The following is a 19,342-nucleotide window of genomic DNA, read 5'->3' on the forward strand; positions in this document are numbered from 1 at the left end:
TCACTGAGACCCAGAATCAAAATTATTTTTTATATCAGAGATAAATGTTTCAGAATGCAGAGGACTATGGAGAATATTTGGAAGAATTTGGTCCAAAATTTAAAAAGGAATTAAGAAATCACAAGTGAAAAAACAGCAAACACGGAATTTTAGGAGCCCCTGTTAAGGTCTTTTTCTAATACACAACTTCAGTATCTCAGACTTATATTCCCACTTCCTTGAAGATACACAGATCTGGGAAGGAGGAACAATCTGATATTATATGTTTTCCATATTTTAAATAATTTTAAAGGTGATTTAACTTTAAAATTGCAGATTATTTAGATTCTAGGGCTTTAAAAATAATGTTTCTTTAAAATTAAAAATTTAAAGTTTTTAAAATAACTTAGTTTATTGGGTTTTGATTTAAAGTTTAATGGATCTTCTCTCCCTTTTCTCCAGCTCTTCCTTTGTCAAAACATTTTAGTAACCATCTGACTTTTTAGTTATTCATCTCCGTACTAATTTGCTCCTGTCCTACTCTATGTGAACATACTGTTAAAATTGTCTGTTTTTAAAAGAACTTAAGTGAGAATCAGAAACATATTTTTAAGACAATACAATCAAAGCTGTACAGAGTCAAGGTAAGCCGAGTGTCTAACTCTAAAAACTGCAGAAACGTGCTCTTTCTAAATCAAACAGCATTTAAAAAAATGACCAGGAAAGAAGCACTTAAAACCCATGAGTAATTCTCAGCTTTGGCAACAGCTGTGTTACAGCAGAGATCCACGGAAGAAAATCACTGTCATATGCTGGTGAGACAGATCTCAAAGCAATGGATCTACATGGGACAAAAGGGAGCTGTTCCTACTGTCTTGTTTATAGGAATGGTTCTTCACCAGCTCAGCTGCAACTCTAAATTACAGCTGTGAAGCTAGGCATGAAGCTTCGGTCTACATTTTTTCAACAGATGAGCTTTTTGCAAAATTTTGCCAGGAAAGAAATTTCCTCTCAGAAACACTGAAATAAAACATTGGTTTGGGGTTGGTCTAACATTAGTTTTGAATCCTTATTACCATGGTGCCCCTAATTATTGTGGGCAAAGGGTCCTTAGCAAACAAGACAGGACATTCCCCATAAACGTAGTGGCAAGACAGAGAATTCAGAGAGATGAAAACCATGACACTGTGTATGAAATGCAGTCTTATTGAGAACTAAGCTTATTGAAGGTATCAAAGTACCTGTCCTGTGAATTCCATGGAAGGCAAACAAATTAATGTTAATACTATCCAAAATGGCTTACAAATGCAGCTACTTTTGGAAGCGTCATAATTATCTGCATTTGTAGGTCCTGAAATACCTTCTAAAGTTCAGCTCTGAATTCTTTTTTAAAGCATCATTTTACAGATGTAAGTTAATATTGATCAAGTTTTTGCTCAGGAAAACATTACTGACTTTATTCAATTTGTGACATGTGAAGACACATACAGGAGGTGCTCAGCACTGTAAGATTTAGGGCCTAAAATTCCATTGGGTAACTGGATAATCCTAAAATTTCACTCAATAATTTAAAACAAAATTTTAAAGAAATAACTTAAAATCAGTACACATCAACTGGCTCTTCAGGAAGAAGATAAAAGTGTTATCTATGTGTGTTTTATTTAGAAAACAACATAACAATAATAAAAAAGAATATTTTAATATTATGCTTTCCTTTGAAAGACTGGACAAAAGACTGAAAGACTGAAATATGAACAAAAACATTAAATAATATACGTAGTATTTTTAAGACACAGTAAGTACCGGTACACTTATTTAATAGGTAGTTAACCTAAAGCATTAGAGAGAGGTTGAATGAAAGATTTTTAAGATTTCCTGAAAACTGTATGAAAGAACATTTATTCAAAAGATTCAGTATTCTTGTTAATCATGTTTATTACAGCAGTGTCTAAACCCAAAGGCAGTAGTGCACTCTTAAGTTCTGTGAGCATTTCAAAATCCTACATTTGGTGTTTCTGTAAATGTACCTGACAGCTAGATTCTTGGGCTGATTGCTCCCTAAGAAAATTGCTTTCCTAGAAGAAGTCTGAAATTTCTTATATGCAACAGTGAGAGCAGATATCCTGAAGGAAGGACAAAATGGGGCACGAGAGGAACATGAAGACAGAGAATGTTTGCAAAAATGTTAGACTGTCTTAAAAACGCCAGCATGCCCTGATGCTGCAGCATTCCCAAAGGGACCCTACCAAACTAATTTAGCCCCCAAATCTCTCTGGCTACATACATTGTTTTCTCTTGCTCCAATTTTGTGATTTAAAAGGTTTGTATAGCTCAAAACAGGAGCTTAAAACAGAGTGGATATTTCAACCATTGCTACAGATATACAGGTTTATTTGTGGCTGGAGAACTCCATGATCCCTGAGTCGGTTGGATTTAGAGAAATAACCACCCCTGGAATCCAGCTGGGGTGGAACGCTGGACAGGCACAAGGTAGAAGAGAGTCCAGTGGAGGGCTTCAAATACAGCAGCACCTCACTTGTGGGCATCCATTTCCAGGGGGGAGTTTGGAGCGCAGGATGGGGTCTGAATGCAGAGGGCACATTGAAATGGAACCCAAACCCCCCTAAACGTAAAGCCACCTCCAACCCTAGACCAAGAGACTCTGTAGAAGTTATGATTCACTGGGCTAAAGATGCAGATTGCTAATGTGTACTCAACATTCATGTGAGTTATAGATCTCTGCTCCCCTGAATCCTTCTGTATTTTATCTGCATATAATACACAAAAAAAAAAAAAGCAGAAAGGACTGGAATACAAATTCTCCTCACCACCAAACAAGTGCCTTAGTCTTCAGTGTTTGCCAGAACGAGCACTGCTTGAAACAGGAGCAGACTGCAGACCTCTCAACTGTTTTGCTCTCCAGTGCCCAGTACTCTGTCCACTGGGTCAGATGATGGCAGTGTGTCCCTTCTTTCCCTGTAGTTGCCAGACTGTTTCAGGTCATGTAACAGAGGAAAAGCTGCTGTGCTCTTGCGAAGGAGAATATGATATGTGGGTGTCCTTGAATGTGAAGCACACTCCCTGGCTGCTGGTCCTCTTTTTAGAGGACCCCTCACATAAGAGGCAGCTGGTTAACAAACCTGTCTGACTTACCTGACATCTGCAGTCCTTGAGTGTCTCAGAAGCAGCAGCGCTGTACTGTGAGCTGTTGCAATGTGCTGGTGGAGCGTGAGGTGGAAGAAAGGGACAGATAAATGACTCTGACAAAGGTGATGTCTGTCTTGCTTTCATCTCTCACTTTCACTTGTCTGGAAGTCAGAGCATTCTTCTAGGAGGTAGCGTGCCACTGCTCTAGGAATTAAGTTGACTCACCTTCAGCTTTGGTTTAAAAGAAAGTGGCAGTTGCCACTGTGTTTTGTGAGGAGTCCAAAATTGTCAGTGTGCGTTAGGCTCTAAGGATGCTCTGAGATTGCCTATGGGATCAAGCTCCTCAGAGTTTGAGCAAGGAAGAATGACTCTTTTCTGCCTCCTGATTAGGTTTAGCCCTAAGCAAAGTGCAAAGACTCTTCCACTTTGTCAAAACTAAGTTACATTGTGTCATTTCAGAGGTAGACCTTTTCAGGCTTTTCAGGACTTCTGGTTTGGACAAAAGGAAGTAAATGCTAAATTCAGTTGTATGTATGTTTACCCTTTACTAAATTTGGCTCCCAGTTTTGAAAGACATATCTATAAAGGGAGATACTAATACCCTGTATCTTTAAGTCCCAATTGCCTATTAAGAACACATCTTCAAAGACAAGGGTACAAAGGAAAAGTCAATCTGTGGAGGTTAGCTATTTTGAGAACTCTAGTTTTAGTTAAGTAACCTTGTTTTCTCCTTCATTATTCACTTTCTGCATTCTCTTATTAGAAATTGAGGCATCAGACTTAAATGGTTTCTTTTTCTACTACCAACTTTAAATTTAGTAAATAGATTTTCTTCTCAACAACAGAACCCATCTTAACTCAGCGCTGTACAAAATCAACTTAACTTTTTAAAGTGTGCCTTTCCATCATTCTAGATGCGCAGGACTTGTTGTATAATTAGAGAAATTTTTGCAAAGGAACCTAGAGTGAGAACTCCAATCGTGAAGACTGTTATCCTCTTGAGAGAGGAATAAGTTATGTTATACTTCTTGTGCACTAGCTTGTCCACAGAGAGTAAGTACACAGTCTGTTCACAGCTGAGCTTACTTCCCAAAACATCCCTGTATAGACCAATTCCACTGGTCCAAAGTGTGACTTGAGCCACTGGAAGAAGTCTCTGATATAAAAGTAAGTCTGAAGCAAGTTCAGACTGAGAAATTAGTGAAGATATTCCAAATAGAGCGGAACAAACACGATAAGAATTTGACTGCATAATTTGATATGCTCATGTCACAAAAAGATGTAAGTATTTAAGAACTATAGTAAAAGTTTACAGAGGTGAATATAATGGTTGAGGGAAAGCAAAAGGCTTTATATGATGACAGTGCTTAGTAATGAACTTGCTCCAGATACTGAAAGCTCTTCTTTGGATGGAGACAAAGATCTCACTGACTTTTCCCATACTGAACAGTCCAAGTCAAGTCATCAGGACAACATGCTGAGTAAGGTACTATTGAACAATTATAAGAATAGCGGGATCTGGCCCACCAGCTTATATGGAACTACTTACTGAGATGATTTGTAGTATATGCCTGTGAGTGCAAATGGCAAGTTTTCTTTTTTATTTCCTGCAGCTTTCAGAAGCAGACAACCTAGTCATTTTGAGCTTACTCAATATGGTCCTTAAGGTCAGAGCTGTCCTCTTACTGTTTTGAAATTTCTGCAAAATTTTGGCAAAATCCACATGGATTTAGGGAGCATTATGTCCTTGGTATATCATGTATTAGAGTATTGATCATCGTATTATTTTTTAATATTTAATTATGCTCACAACTGGCCATGTTCTGGTTATCATGGTGTGGCCTTTGTGAAGCAAATACTTACCTTCTTTTCAACTTTTCATTTAGCTGCTGAAACTATTTTAACTGTAACTGAGGTAGGATACAGGGGTAGTGCCTCATACTCAGAACTCAAGGGATTAACTTTATCATTACTCTCCCCACCTCTGGCATAGGCAGTGTACAGTACATAGAAGGAGTACAATGGCAATTGCAATGGCAATGATTGTAGAGACAGCTGTGGAGGGCAGATATCTCCATAAATGCTGCATGACTGATACCTAGCCTGGGGAGAGCTCTAGTTTGTTGCTCTATCTGTTGGCATTATCTTGTTTTGATTCATGACGATAAAAACTCTCTGTTGAACTGCGTGTTGCTGTGTTTTGTTTCTGCCAAGCTATACCACCTGCCAGGAGTGCTTTATTTAACATCTTAAGTTAAAGAGTTAAAATGGTTTGTATTATGTCTGTCCTAATGCAGCTCTCATTAAGTTATAAGCCTGAAGTCTCCTTTCTCTTAATTTGTGAAATATTTTGCAGCAGACGTTTTTTGTTTGCTTGTGTGCTTTAGAAAGCAGATAGTCATTTTAAAATGCTTTAATCTGGGGGAAGTTCATAAACATTTTAATAAAAATGTAGCCATAACTAGGTGTGAATAGTCTTTTAACACAACTGATTTAATATTAATTAGGTCTGAAAAATTACCCTCTATTGCTTAATAAAAACATCAGAAATCTAATATAGGTTGCAGAAGAAAAAAGAACAGTAGAAGTGAACTATAAGTGCATAGTTAAAGCAACACTCTGGCAGTGTTTCTATGTACTACAACAAAAACTGGAATGCAGTCAGGATGTGATTTTAGGTCTACTTCCCTAACTGTTCTTGAACTAAGGGGAAGTTACATGTAACAATTGTCTTATGAAAGATGCACCCCAGTGCAAAATAAGGAAACTTCATCTTGGAAATTTCCTGATAAGAAAATTAATGGTGACTATTGTCACAGGTTGGAAGGCATCAACTATAGCAGGTTACTAAGAACCATGCCCAGTCAAGTTTTAGACATCTCCAAGGATGGACGTTCCACAACCTTTCCAGGCAACCAGTTCCAGTTTTCAACCACCCTCACAGTAAATTTGCTTTTTTATGTTTAAATGGTATTTCCTGTCTTTCAATTTGTGCCCATTGCCTCTCGTCCTGTCACTGAGAAGAGTCTGGCTCCGTCTTCCTCACAACCTCCCATTCAGATATTTTTAAACATCAATAAGATCCTCCCTGAGCCTTCTCTTCTCCAGGCTAAACAGTCCCAGCTCTTTCAGCCTCTCCTAAAATGATAGATGTTCCAAGCCTCTAATAATCTTAGTGGCCTTTTCCTGGACCCACTCCAGCACGTCCATGTCTATTGGGGAGCCCTGAATGGGACACAGCACTCCAGATGTGGCCTCACCACGGCTGAGCAGGCAGGAAGGATCACCTTCCTTGATGTGCTGGTGACACTTCCTAATTCTAGGGTGGTTTTGGTCATCTTTGCTGCGAGGGCACATTGCTAGCTCACGTTCAACTTGGTGGCCACCAAGACCCCCAGGTCCTTTTCTGTCAAGCTGATTCCCAGTCAGTTGGTCCCCAGCCTCTACTGGTGCATGGGGTTATTCCTCCCCAGGTGCAGGACCTTGCAACACCACTCTGAACAACAGAGGACAGCCTGTTTCAAAGGTAGGTTCACAGAGACGTTCAAAGCCCTGCACCCCTGCGCTCTTCTGTCTACATATACATCACACTATAACAGACACGTGGCCAGTTCTGGTTTCAGCATGCCAAGAACCTGCAAAAGTACTTACATTATGTATACATACCAAGTGCTTGAGAATACGAAAGGGACAAAGTGTATACACAGTTGTGCAGACCTCTATCTTAAAATACAGTTTTAAGTTTTCTTTCTGTTTACAGCGTCAAAATAGCGCACTTCTGTAAAGCTGACCCTCTATTTGAGAGTCTTTACCATCTCATAAAGCAGACCGATTTACAAAACAGATTTACACTTTTTTTTCTTCTTCATCTTGTTCCAAGTGTTTTTCCTTTCTTTTAGTTTTCCTTTGGAAAAAAACCACGCTGACTCATATTCTTGTTGCTTTAGTCTCTCCAGGTTTGACCATAACATCTACAAGGGTGCATAGCATAATTCCATTGGGATATTTAATTTCTGGTATATTCATACAGTAGAAAATGTAATGGAAGGACCAAACCTTGCTCAGTTTACTCGGAAGACAGTCTCATTAAATCATTAAGGATTTTTTGGATGACTACGGTGAGCAGGAATTGACCTGAGCTCCTGAAATACCAACTGTGAAAGCAGAGATTTCTTTGACTGACATTGCTAAAAGATCATCAGCTAGAACTAGAATATTTCAATTTAAAATATTTTTATTTCTAATCTTTATTCCTTACAAGCCAAAATAGAGTTGGTCTGAGAAAAGAACTCAAGCCTGCATCTGCTCTTTGATAAAATTTCATGTGTCTCTACAAGAAAAAAACATAACACAGCAAGTTAAGAAGAGGGTCTAATAGCGATGAAGACCTATTAAGTCAGGGATAGAATTTGAAGTTTTCCTTTTCGATCAACTAAATCTATTTTTCAAATTGAATTGTAAAGATTTAAACACACCACAGTATAAAGATGTCATTATTCCTCCTCAGCGTTTTCTAAGTAAAGACCTTAATACTCAGACAAATCCTGAAATCTTTTACGAGAGTTCAGGTCTGTCACACACAAATTGTTCATATGCAGCCTTTGCCTCAGAAAACCCTTAAACTACTGATTGCCGGGAAGTGGCAGGCATACTAGGGAAGGCATCACTTTATGCACAGCCTGTTTTTTATACACTTTTCCACTAAATCTCTGCTACTGGCTCCTGTCAAGACTCTGACTAGATGGAGTCATATGGTCTAATCCAGGGCAGACTTCTTAAGGTTTTATTTTTCCTTGCTACTTCTTTATCTTTGTTATTATCTCCTTTGCTCTTCTTTTTCTGATAAGTTTTTAAAAGCTAAGGTGGTTCTCACTCCCTCTATTTCCCTAGCTGGATTGCCTTTGGAAGGCTTATCAGTGTATATTTTTTCTGTAGCTACAAGTGGAGCCTTCTGTTCTTGTTCACATTACACCACTGTCCCACTCTCATGTCCATTTAATATTCCAAAAACTGATGTTCCTATGATCAGTTTTCTCCTCATGACTTCTATCCCGTTTGGTTCCTAATGCATTATCTCTATCTCAGCATCTCTGTTTCTCTTCTCACAATTCCCAAATTTTCTTCCAGAATTGCCTTTGCCAAAGCCAGTGAATCTGTTCTTGTTTCTTTTTGCCTGAGTCTTTGCACCTTTCCTCTTTGTTACCTTCCCTACTCTGGTAGAACCGCTGAGTTATGACGGGAAATCGGTGTCTTTTCTAGCCGCCTGACTCAGTAGTGCAAGACGCTCAAATCCTCATGTATTCAAACAAGAAGCATAAAAGGAAGCTGCCTGCTAATTTTCCAAGGAGGACATCAGCGCAAACAAGATTAATAGACTCAGTGTTGTCTGATACAGTGATGTCGATTTCTTGAAAGAAACTCAAATGTCACTGCAATAGCTCAGGTCACTTAGAGACTAACCAAACATTACTAATGAGCTTAACTAATAGAATGATGATATGTAATGAAATTTTATAGTCTAGTAACATAGTTAGCTAATTGTTATTATCATCTCTGGCTGGGAAAGCAATAGGCAGAGATCACTGTCTTTTAAGAAGCTTTTGAAGAAGGGAGATGGAATTGGTTGCGTTATCCAGAAGCTCACACAGCGCAATGCTGCTCATTTTGAACTAAAGCAGAGAGCTAAATGGGTCTTTGTTATGTTATATATGCTGACTCTTATGTCTGTATGTTCCCATTCCAGATCCTATGCCATATGCATTACATCACTCTTCCAGCGGAATTAAAGATTGAACTTCCAAATTTGTTACTCCTCTCCTTCCGTTTGTTTTCTACACTGAATCCTTGCTGCACCTTCATCTCCTATCTTTCGTCGCAGAGATACTGAACAAGTTAAGTTGGATCATCCAGCTTCCCTCAGCTGTAGCAGGGTGGGCATGTGAAGCACATCTTGAAAAACATCTGTCAAACTAAACAACCCATTTCCAGAGGGTTTCTAACACCTACCAGTTGTTATGGATATCACATTATTATCACGGTTACTTAAAACAGTTCTAGATTAGCTAAATGTCAATCTCATAGCAACTGCACAACCTTCAGGACATCTTTGTGTATATGACAGACTCCCAACTGTGAAATGATTACTTAAAAAAAACCTCTGTATTTCTAAATGAGCACATATCTATGGTTTCCTTTCTGAAAAAAAAAAAATTGAAGTTTGGTTCTGCTATTTTATGTATTATTTTCTTTTTGACTCTGAAAATGCATAGGATCAATTTCACTTCTTTTAAATCTGTCTATTTGCTTATATTCAGTGCTACAGTGTTAAGGTAGCATACACTGGTTAAAAATCTTTTGATTTTTTTTAATTCTCACAGACTTTAGAATTTTAAATGCATATGTTTTGTTTGAGGAACAAAGCAGAGGTTGTAATATCAACATAATAGACTTTGCACAAAATTGTATCTGAAAAAGTTGACAGTTCTACCAAAAATACAACCAGTGTTTTTTTTTTCTGTTTAGTTGGTTAGTGTGGTCTTCCCTTATATTCCTACAGATTTCCCATAAAGTAAACTGATAAAAGAACTGCAAGGCGGATTTGGCAGAGCTGCCAAAAACAAACCATTTGTGCACCTCTGGAAGAAAACTACGTTGGACAAGGCAGGCTCCAAAAGCTCTGATGAACTCAGTCAGAGAAAAAACACTCAGAAGGTACAGGTTTGTGTTGATACAAATGCCCCAATCACCATCCTGTGAAGAACCCAATAATAAGTAGACTTTGTATAGGCAACATGAATTCACTTTTTGTAAGATATCCTCATTTTTCTTGTACTGAGACACAGTCTTAAGTATGTGATGATATATTCTGTCACCATGAAAAGAAGAGTATGTAATGTAATACGGTAATGTAGGTTCACTGGAGAATAAATTGAAAAATGATATGTTGGGAAGGCTTTGAGCCTCATGTCAACACAACTAAAGATTTTACAACATGTAGAATTTAAAGTTGTTTTCACAGTACATCTTTGTATTCCCCTCTATGTAACTCTCAATCAATTAAGTATTTTTTCCTCAAATTTTGCTAAGTCTCTGTTTGTGCTGAATTAGTTGTCTCTGTTCAATTAGGTGATACACCCAATGGAAGGTCATCGTGTCTAAAACTGCAGGATTCAACAGAAATCCATTGCTCTTTTGCCCTTGAAGTGCAAGACTTTTCCCTTGATCTTTTTAAGATGCCTAGTGGTACAGAGAAAAATCCTGTTCACCTTACATAAAAGCATCCAGTGAAATCAGTAAGATGCCATCCTGGTAAGGGGAACAGGATTTGATTCCAAATTACTTTATTGTAACGATATGAATAGTCTGTAGAATTTGTGGTCATACATCTCTCTAAAATAGAAACACGATAGGTTAATGCTTTTGCCCAAAGCCGCCTCACTGTAATATTTAGCAAAGATGGCACAAGAATACAGTTTTAATTAAACATAAGGAGACTCCTACCCAGAAATTGCTGCTAGTTTTTGATGAGCCTGACAGGCCATCTCACATCCTCGGGTTCGAGTCTTGTGCATTTCAGCATGTAGAGATGGACAGGTGACTGAGACATCCCCAATGGAAATGACCAGCTCCCGGTACAGAGCCACCTGGGTATTGAACTCCTGGACAAGCTAAAAAACAGAGATGATGTACTAATATGAGACATTTAGCTATATTGATAAAAACATTCAAGTTTTAGAAAACCATGCCCAATCTGGGGCTTGTTCCTGCTCCTCCTGATTTCATGGCATACAGGATCAAGCGCCTAGGATCTAGCGAAGGACTAGGGCGTTCATGCCAGCTGCCTATTTTGTATACGTGTTCATTTGCAAGACTGTATTTCTTCTTTTAATCACCGAAAGTGTTTGAGTTATTAGTCCTAAATATTAAGCACACAAAAAAATCCCAGCTGTTTCCCTGGAAGCATGAGATTATTTTTTGCTATCATAAAAGACAAAAATATCTCCAGAAATGATTGCCTTTGCTCCTCCTGCTTCCTGATTAACAGCACGTTTAGGGACTGGAATGTAGCATTTGCTTTTACACTGGAGATTTGGCTAATTTGTTTTGTAATGATTTCTGTTCTGTCACTGGCCTCTAACCCTGATTTCAGGCTTGACATTGATCTAAAGTTATTGGCTGAGAAGATGTACTAGACAGGCACTTTCCAATTAGTATTCTAGAAAGCACTTTTTCCAATAGGGGGGGAAAGAACAACAAAGTAAATAAGCATTTCAACCTTTTCACAGAAATCTTCTAACACAAGATATATGCAGATATACGTGGATGCTACTGGATAAGTGGGTATGACGGCAAGATTATTACTGTTTAGTTCCATTGATAACCTGATAACCTATGTGGGATGATACTATAAGAAACAAAGCATTTGCTGCCTTCTGAAAGACAGCACAGCAGATGTTTTGCTACCCATGTTGTGGGGTTGGGGGTGACTGCTAGGGAGCGTTAGAGCAAAATATATATTTATCGTTGTTTTGCTAATTTGACCTCATTTTCCAAACTGTACAAAAATAGACAAACGTAGCTGCTTATAATTCTATAACCATCATTATCACCAGGAGTTCAACATATCCCAACATACAAGCATGTTAAAAAGCTTGGTTTGGCACCTGGGTTCTATCAGATCTAAAAAATTTAAAGCCAAGCCTTCAAATTCTTATATTCAGAAATAGAAATTAGCTGTTTCCCCTGCAATATTACATTTTGGGTCTTCATACATCGCACTGCAATTACCCTGTATAACTCAGAACCAGTATCTGGACCCATTTTTGCCCATGCTTTCTTAAATGTCATCGTAAGAGTAGTGAATAGGTTTCACTGTTTCTGGAGCAGCAAAACAATCCATTCCCAGTGCATTCTGGTACATCTGCACTAAAAAAAAAAAAAAACTACCAAACAAACAAAACCCTAGACGCAATACTTGTACTCTGCTAAATGTGGCCTGCGTCTCTGTAGCTTCAGAGAATGCATGTAGCCAGTGGAGAAAAAACAATTGCACTATGTTGTGTCATAGCATAATTATTCTGCATTAAGAAGAAACAAGAAAATCCTCACCTCCTGCAACTGGTTACTGGTTGAGCCAGAGGTATTTTGCCACCTGTCACCTGATATCCCCCCGTCTAAATAGAGGACACATTTAACCACTACGGCATTGCCAAGGAAAACAAAATCAGACTGATCTAGCAGCATCGAGATAGAGAAGAAGAAAAAAGCACCGGCTTTATCTCCTGAAGTGCATCTTAACAATCCACCTCTAAATTGCATTTTATTTCTGATCAGTGAATTCTACTGGATAAAGAGTGAAGAGATAAAGCTGCCGCTACTGAGTAACTATCCAAATTTCACTGTCTGGAATGAGAAAAAAAGACAGGACCTAGTAGGATCCACTTGTTGGAAATCTTTATAGCCCTACTGTGAGAGCTTCCTTGGTGCACTGGGAGTTGCTACCGAATCTGAAGTATCAGAGCGGTATCTGCCAGCACAATTTGCAGTATAAGGAAAAAAAAAAAAGAGCCGGAATTCAGCAGAGCAGAGGTAGCCAGTATGTTTCCAGCGCTATTCCACAGAGGTGTAGCACGATCCCTTTTTTTCAGGTAAAGTAGCAGCAACTTCACTCGTTTTCTATCTGTGCAATTGGTGAGAGGTGCAATTTTGGGGCTCAGTGTCCAGCTGTCTGTAGGCTAAGGAGCCAGACGCGGGCCGTTTGCACTGGTTTGGAGGAGCGTGTCAGGATCCAAACGTTTTGAGCATGAATGGAGCAGAGTGTCACACCATAACGGGAGGGTCCAAAAATAACACGGACGCAGGGGCTCGGTCTGGGATTTTACAGTGGCAACCAGCTATCCCGGGCAGACTGGAAGCAGGTGCTACCTACTTCAGGGACTGAATTTCAGGGTCTCAAATGCTGAATCCTATTTCAGAAGGACTGCACGGCAAGAGGAGGGCTGCAGTTGCCGCACGGCAAGACGGCAAGCTGAGAGCGCGCTGCTGCGGGGACGCCGCCAGCTACCGATATATGTGGGCTTTAGCGGCTGAGTTTGGGGCCAAATTCGGCGGGATGCGGCGAGAGGCAGCCCCCGGTGCTGGCAGCGCCGCGGGGAGGCCGCTCCCGCTGCCCGGAGCCGGCAGCCCCCCCTGCGCCCCCCGGCCGGCCCCGCGCCTCTCCCCTCCGCCGCCTTTGAACCGCTACGAGTCAGGCTACAGGGCAGCACCTCCGGCGGGCACCGCGGTTTTAAAAATAGTGCAACTGCACGTGATGGGAATAGGCAAGCTGGCGGGGGGAGCGGCACCGCCGCCGGCCACGAAAGCGCACGGCAACGGCAGGAATTAAAGCAAGCCCTGGTGTGTTACCCACCATCTTGCAGTCGTCCAGGGCTCTCTGGGTCTGCTGCTGGGCGCTCTCGGAGCCGCTGCCCCGGCGTTCACAGTCCCGGCCGCCCGGCGGGCTCTTGCTGCCCTGGAAGATGGAGGCGGCGGAGCGGGGGCGCTTCCTGCGCCCGCTCGCTGCAGCGCTCATGCACACGCATCCGCCGCGCGGAGCCGCCCGCTGCGCGGGGCCCCGCGGGCGCGGGCAACGCCTTCCCCGGCGGCCGCGCCCGGCGGCCCGCCCGGCCCCGCGCCGCTCACAGCGGCGAGCCCGGCTGCTGTCGGCGGTAGCCTGGCGCCGGCGGCAGAGCCAGGGGAGCGCCGCGCATCGCGGCCGCTACCGGCGGCAGAGGCGAAGGGGCTGGCAACTTCCCTCCTGCGGCAGCATGTCAGTCCCTGCAGAAACGCCCCGCCGGCGGCATGCCCCGCCGTCCTCCTGCCGCAGCCCGGGGGGGCGGCGAGCCCGGCCCTGCCCGGCCGCCACCGGCTTCCATGCAGCGGCCGCCGAGCGACACCTGCCCCTGCCCCGGCGCCGCCGGAGAGCCCGCGGGGCGCCGCGCGGAGGCCGCGGGCACCGGCCGCCTGGCGACGCCCTCGCGGGGCGGGAGCGCGAGTGGGAGCCGCCCGCGCCGCGCCGCCCCCCGCGCCGGGGGAGGGAGGCGGCCCGCGCCGGGCTCCGCGCCGCGCCCTGCCGGCCTCTGGCCCCGGGGCCCCCGGCGGGGGGACGCTGCGGCCCCTGCCGGCCCCGGCTCTGCTCCCGCCGGCCCCGAGCAGACGCTAGCACGGTGTCCACCCGACTTTTGGGGAAGTCGGTATGCTGGCCCTCCAGAGGATGACTTGGAAGATGTTTCTCTAGTTAACCAAGCCGTGGTTCATTGCTTAAGTGTGTTTTCGTTCACGACAAAATACCGTAGTCTGGGGCGCTACCCAAGATGTTTGGAAGGCGATTGTATTTGTTCACTGTGGAAGGTTAAATCCTGACTGACCGGAGCAGCTGGAGTTCAGCTGGATGGTGCTGGCAGCCCCCAGGCCTAGGGTGCTTCCCCCGACTTGAGACGGCCGCGGGGCTGGGTTCGCGCAGCTCGCACCCTGCTCCCCACAGCCCCCCGGGGACCCTCTGCCCTGGGCCGAGCTGCGGCAGCAGCCAGCCTCCCCCCAGGGCTGCTCCTGTTCCCCTTGGTGATCAGGTAGCTATGGTCATTTAGAAATTTACTTCACTTTCATTACCCAGGGACAATTTTATCTCTTTATAATATTAAATTGAAGTTTTTTGTGTTTCAGTGTGTGGCCTTCTATGTTGGTAATACGGAAGGACTGAAGGCACCGAAGGAACACCAAACAGTATACACAGAAACGCGATCTTGCCAAGCAGCCTGGATATACTGAAGCTGCCGCTCTGGAAGGCAGAGGACCTGTTCGCCGGCTGCACAGAGCATTGGTGTGATGCAGGCAGCCCAGCGTCTGCCTGAGGTCTCAACACTGCCCATCCTGTCTACTCTGAAACTGTTTTTAGGCATTTCGCACTCTGTTCCTGGGAAGGGAAGCTACCGCATGTGCGTTAGTGTTGATGGGTTTGCAGCACTTGCAAGCACTGTCATCGCTCTAAGCAAAACTAAACTGACCTTGCAATGCTACGCTTGAAAACATGCTACTAGATCTTCAGCACTCAGAGCAACAAGAACTTGCAGATTGCAAGTGCTATTTTAAGGACAACACATTTTCTTTTCATAGCAAACTTATTTCTATTACTGATAGGAAGCAAATGCTTAAACTTGATGCTGCACTTTGAGCTAGGACATCACATTACTTCCATACACAGACAAAATACTACCTAATGACAGAAAATAGTTAAATACTGGCAAAAAGCAAAATGAATGCATCTTCTTCTTGCATTATCTATACAGAACAAAAATATCTATTTTTAAAGGGAAAATAGAATGTCCCTGCTATGCCACATTAACTCTATAGTATTTTAAACTTTGCTCCTATATCATTTCATTCATATGTTCTAGTCTTATTTCAGGTCTCTAAGAGCTACTGTAATACTAATAATGAAATAATAATAAATCTACCAAAGAGTGCAGTGTGTTTGCTTGTACATGACCTATCTTGGCTGAAAGTCCCTTGAAGTCAATGGTAAAACTGATCTACAATGTGTGCAGTCCTGTTTGTTTCTATTTTCCCTGTGTGCACATTTGGAAGCGTATCTGGTAATTCTTTCGGTAATTAGAAGACTCTGTGTTTTTGTAATTTTTCCAGTTGACCTCTGAAATCATCACGGAACGTTACGAATTTAACGACACCCTCAGGGCGCTGCTGGAGAAGCAGGAATGACAGGGAACAAGTCAGGTGGAGATGAAGAAGAAACAGTCAGTTCTGTATGCGTCTCAGTTCTCGGTCTTTGGGAAAACAGTTGCAAGCTAAACTATCAGATGCTGCCTCAGGGGGTGGCAGGAGCAATCAGACTCGATTTGAAAATATATAACCCCAGGATACAAAATGCTCTCCTGAGAAAACAGGTATTTGTGCTGCAGGATTTTTTTCCTGAAAAGAGAGATACAAATTGTTCTTTCCTTTTGTCTCAGCTGCCACAAATAGCCTTATTCTAACTTTGTCTCCTGATGTTTAATGGATTACAACAAGCAGGGGCCTTTTTCTCCCTCCCGCAACATCCTCAAAAGAGCACGGATAAGTGACCTTGAAATATGTTCACAATGTATGTGGCAAGTCAAATTCTTAGGCAATGCCACAGCTCCGTAATGAAATAGCAGTAAATATAAAGGCTTTGCCTATAATCTGAACTGTAATTCTACAAAAATGAACTAAGACAAAACTTTTTACTGGGGAGCCTCTTTTGCACCATTTTGTTGTAATGTCTGTTTAATACACCTATTTCTCTGTTGGTTTCTGGTAATATTTCCCAAGGGTGAGTAAAATGCAATGTATTAGATAAGTTAGGAAAGAGACACTGATTAGCTGAGAAATTTGAGGAGAGCCCTTTGAAGGGAAAAAAGGTGAAGATAAAGGCGAAGAAAGAGAGAAGGCAAAACAGGCCATTTCTGTAGGAAGAGATACAGGGAGAAAAGAGAAAACCGAGAAACAGGTACCTTGAAGACAACACAAGAGTCATTCTGCATGATGTCCTTGGGGCAGAAAACAAAATACATTTTAAAGTTAGATTGAAAGGGAAAGCTTAAGAATAGCATCAGAAGCTTTTTTCGCATCTATTTAAAATGCATTTTAAGAAAGTGAACTGACTATCTTTCCAGGTACATACAGTGCATTTCAAACAGGGCTCAAACTTTGTTCCCTTGCAGTGCACGGTCAGATCAGTGCTTGGAGGTACAGTAGTCCATTTTTGCAGCACGCATGCCATGGAATAAAAACATTTAAGCTTCATACCTAATTTAATAATGCATTGAGGATCACAGCTTCAGTGGCCATATCTTTTTTATTAATCATTTCCTCCAGACTGAGAAGTTAGGGAAGGAGTGCCACAGGAGGCAGTATTCTGGCCCGGCTCCATCAAGCAGCGGTTCGTGGAGCGCGAGCTGAGCGTCAGCCTTTCTGGATTCAGCGACCCGTCCAGCCGCGGCAGCTACCTGCACCTCTTCTCCTCAGCGTGCGTTCAGTGCAATGCTTGCCAAGTCAAATTATTTTCTGGGAAAGATTGCACATTCGTATATTTTTAGTATCTATTAGCCTAATAACAAGATATAGAAAAATGTTCAGTCACTTGAGAAGTCAATACAGTGGTTCTGACCCCAAATACCCTAAATTACGTCTCTACGTTTCCTTTACTATGTGTATTTACATACATAAATGAAATACATAACATGAATTTATATGAAAATATTTTTGGGAGCACTCAGGTAGCCAGACGGGTTCAAATTTCTCCAGATTTGGCCAACAAAATGTAGGATTTGATGACACAAAAAATGAAAAAAATAAGCCATATACAACCAGATTTTTTTTACTTTCGGCTCTACAGGTATAAATTGTTTAAACATAATATCATTTATACAATAATGGCTAATGCCATCAGCACTTCTTATTAGGAGAAAAAACAAAATTCCTATTTTCAACAATAATCATTAGCATTACAAATCTTTAAGCTGTAGAAATTAAAAATTATTTATGAAATTAGCATTCTGAAAAGAACAAGGCTAATATCAGTTTCTTTTTATGACAGTATCAGCATGGATAATTTATCTTTTGCTAACACGGTCAAGATAACAGAGAATGAGTGCAAGAAATACATATAAATTTGCCTTAACTTTATTTTTTGTATGATAGAAAATTTGGCAATAAAACAAAGCCAAACAACGAATGGAAGATAAAAAGGATCACAAATAAATCCTCCTATAAACATGCGTAAAATGAGCCAGGAAAAACTAACTTCATAAAGCACAAAAAATCGAAATAATGGCAAAATACTTTTAAGAACTAACAATTAGAAGGTCAGCTTTATGAAATTATTTAAATTCCGTACTACTAATATTCCCCATTATAAATTTTATAAATTACTGGACAGTAAAATATTATAAGAAATACACATAATAAATCCATACTTGATTTATAGTGAGGTGAAGATTAAACTCTGAAAGGAAAACATGGCTATGAATACAAGTAGGATAGAAACAGCTATGCAAATGAATACACCATGTATTTCTGAGGAGCTGTAAGACAGAGGAGTGACAGAACATAGCTCTAGCCAAATGAATGCTTATGAATTTACTGTCTGTAGATGCACCAGTGCTTTACTACTTAGAGAATGCAATGTTTGGCACACAGTGTTTTGGCTGACTGCTTGATGGATGCTTAGGAGAAATATGGGGTTTTGTGTTTTTGTATTAAAGGTATAAATTGCAATCCTCTATGGATTCTGGAAACATATACTTAATTCAAAAAAACATGTCTCATCTTTTCAGAATCATAGAAGTAATGGATAAATACCAAACCAAATAATCTTCCTCCCGCCTGCTCCACTGAGGAAAAATGCCTGGACTAAGAGACAGGTCTTCCGCCGTATCTTCAGGAACATTTAAAAAGTCACATGTTTAATTTATAGAAGTGGAATAGATAACACAATACATAGTCATTAAAGAGTCCAGAGCTGTTCTGTGGACCCATGTGGCTTTGAGAAACAAAGTCCTATAGAAAATGTCTAGTTTAGTCTGTATGAGAAACGATTTGCCACTATGTCAGTACTCTCTCCTAGGAGACATGCAGCAGGTGCTCAGCTACAGAACAGCAAACAACATAACCTAGATCAGGTAAAGGAATCTTGCTAGTTGATTACACAAGCATATGTGTACATTTTTTGTTGGAAAGATTATTTTCTTAACATTTCAGTGGTTCTGAACAAATATTTTCAGATTTCAAAAGTAAATCAAGGATACTAACATTTCACTGCTGTTTCTAACGTAAATGCAGCACAAGAATTATGCCATTACAAGGAGCAAAGAAAGCTTCAAAGAAACTCTTAAAGAATTATTCAAACTCTCAGACTCTCTGAGAAACTCTTAAAGAGTATTCAAAGAAAACTCTCAGAGTTAGTGACCTAAAGAAAATCTGGAAACTAAATCACAGTGGACATAGAGGCTTAATCAATTTGTTATAAGAAGATGAAGATACATCTCAAAATCAATAAGCTCATTGGAGGCAGCAGTACTTTGAAACCTCTTTTGCCTGCCATGTGATTTTGTCATTTATGAAAATACCTTTACAGGCTTCTTTGTATCTCCGTTCTTCTGCCTGTAGTCAGTGATAACTAGCTACAGCTTTGAAAGAGACA

General features: G+C 41.3%; 1 protein-coding gene across 1 annotated transcript in view; it reads right to left on the reverse strand.

Moving 5' to 3' along the window:
• LOC138064428 (regulator of G-protein signaling 7-binding protein-like) overlaps nt 1–13,760 on the reverse strand; it is a 43,539-nt gene extending 29,779 nt beyond the window's left edge. The window contains exons 1-2 of the mRNA XM_068926970.1: nt 13,535–13,760; nt 10,627–10,793 (exon numbers count right to left, since the gene is read on the reverse strand). Coding sequence (XP_068783071.1) covers nt 10,627–10,793; nt 13,535–13,696 — 329 coding nt within the window. The 5' untranslated portion in view covers nt 13,697–13,760. The remainder of the gene's footprint in view (nt 1–10,626; nt 10,794–13,534) is intronic.
• Nucleotides 13,761–19,342: the final 5,582 nt, after the last annotated feature.

The sequence above is a fragment of the Struthio camelus genome, chromosome Z, assembly GCF_040807025.1.
Source record: "Struthio camelus isolate bStrCam1 chromosome Z, bStrCam1.hap1, whole genome shotgun sequence".
Taxonomy (NCBI): domain Eukaryota; kingdom Metazoa; phylum Chordata; class Aves; order Struthioniformes; family Struthionidae; genus Struthio; species Struthio camelus.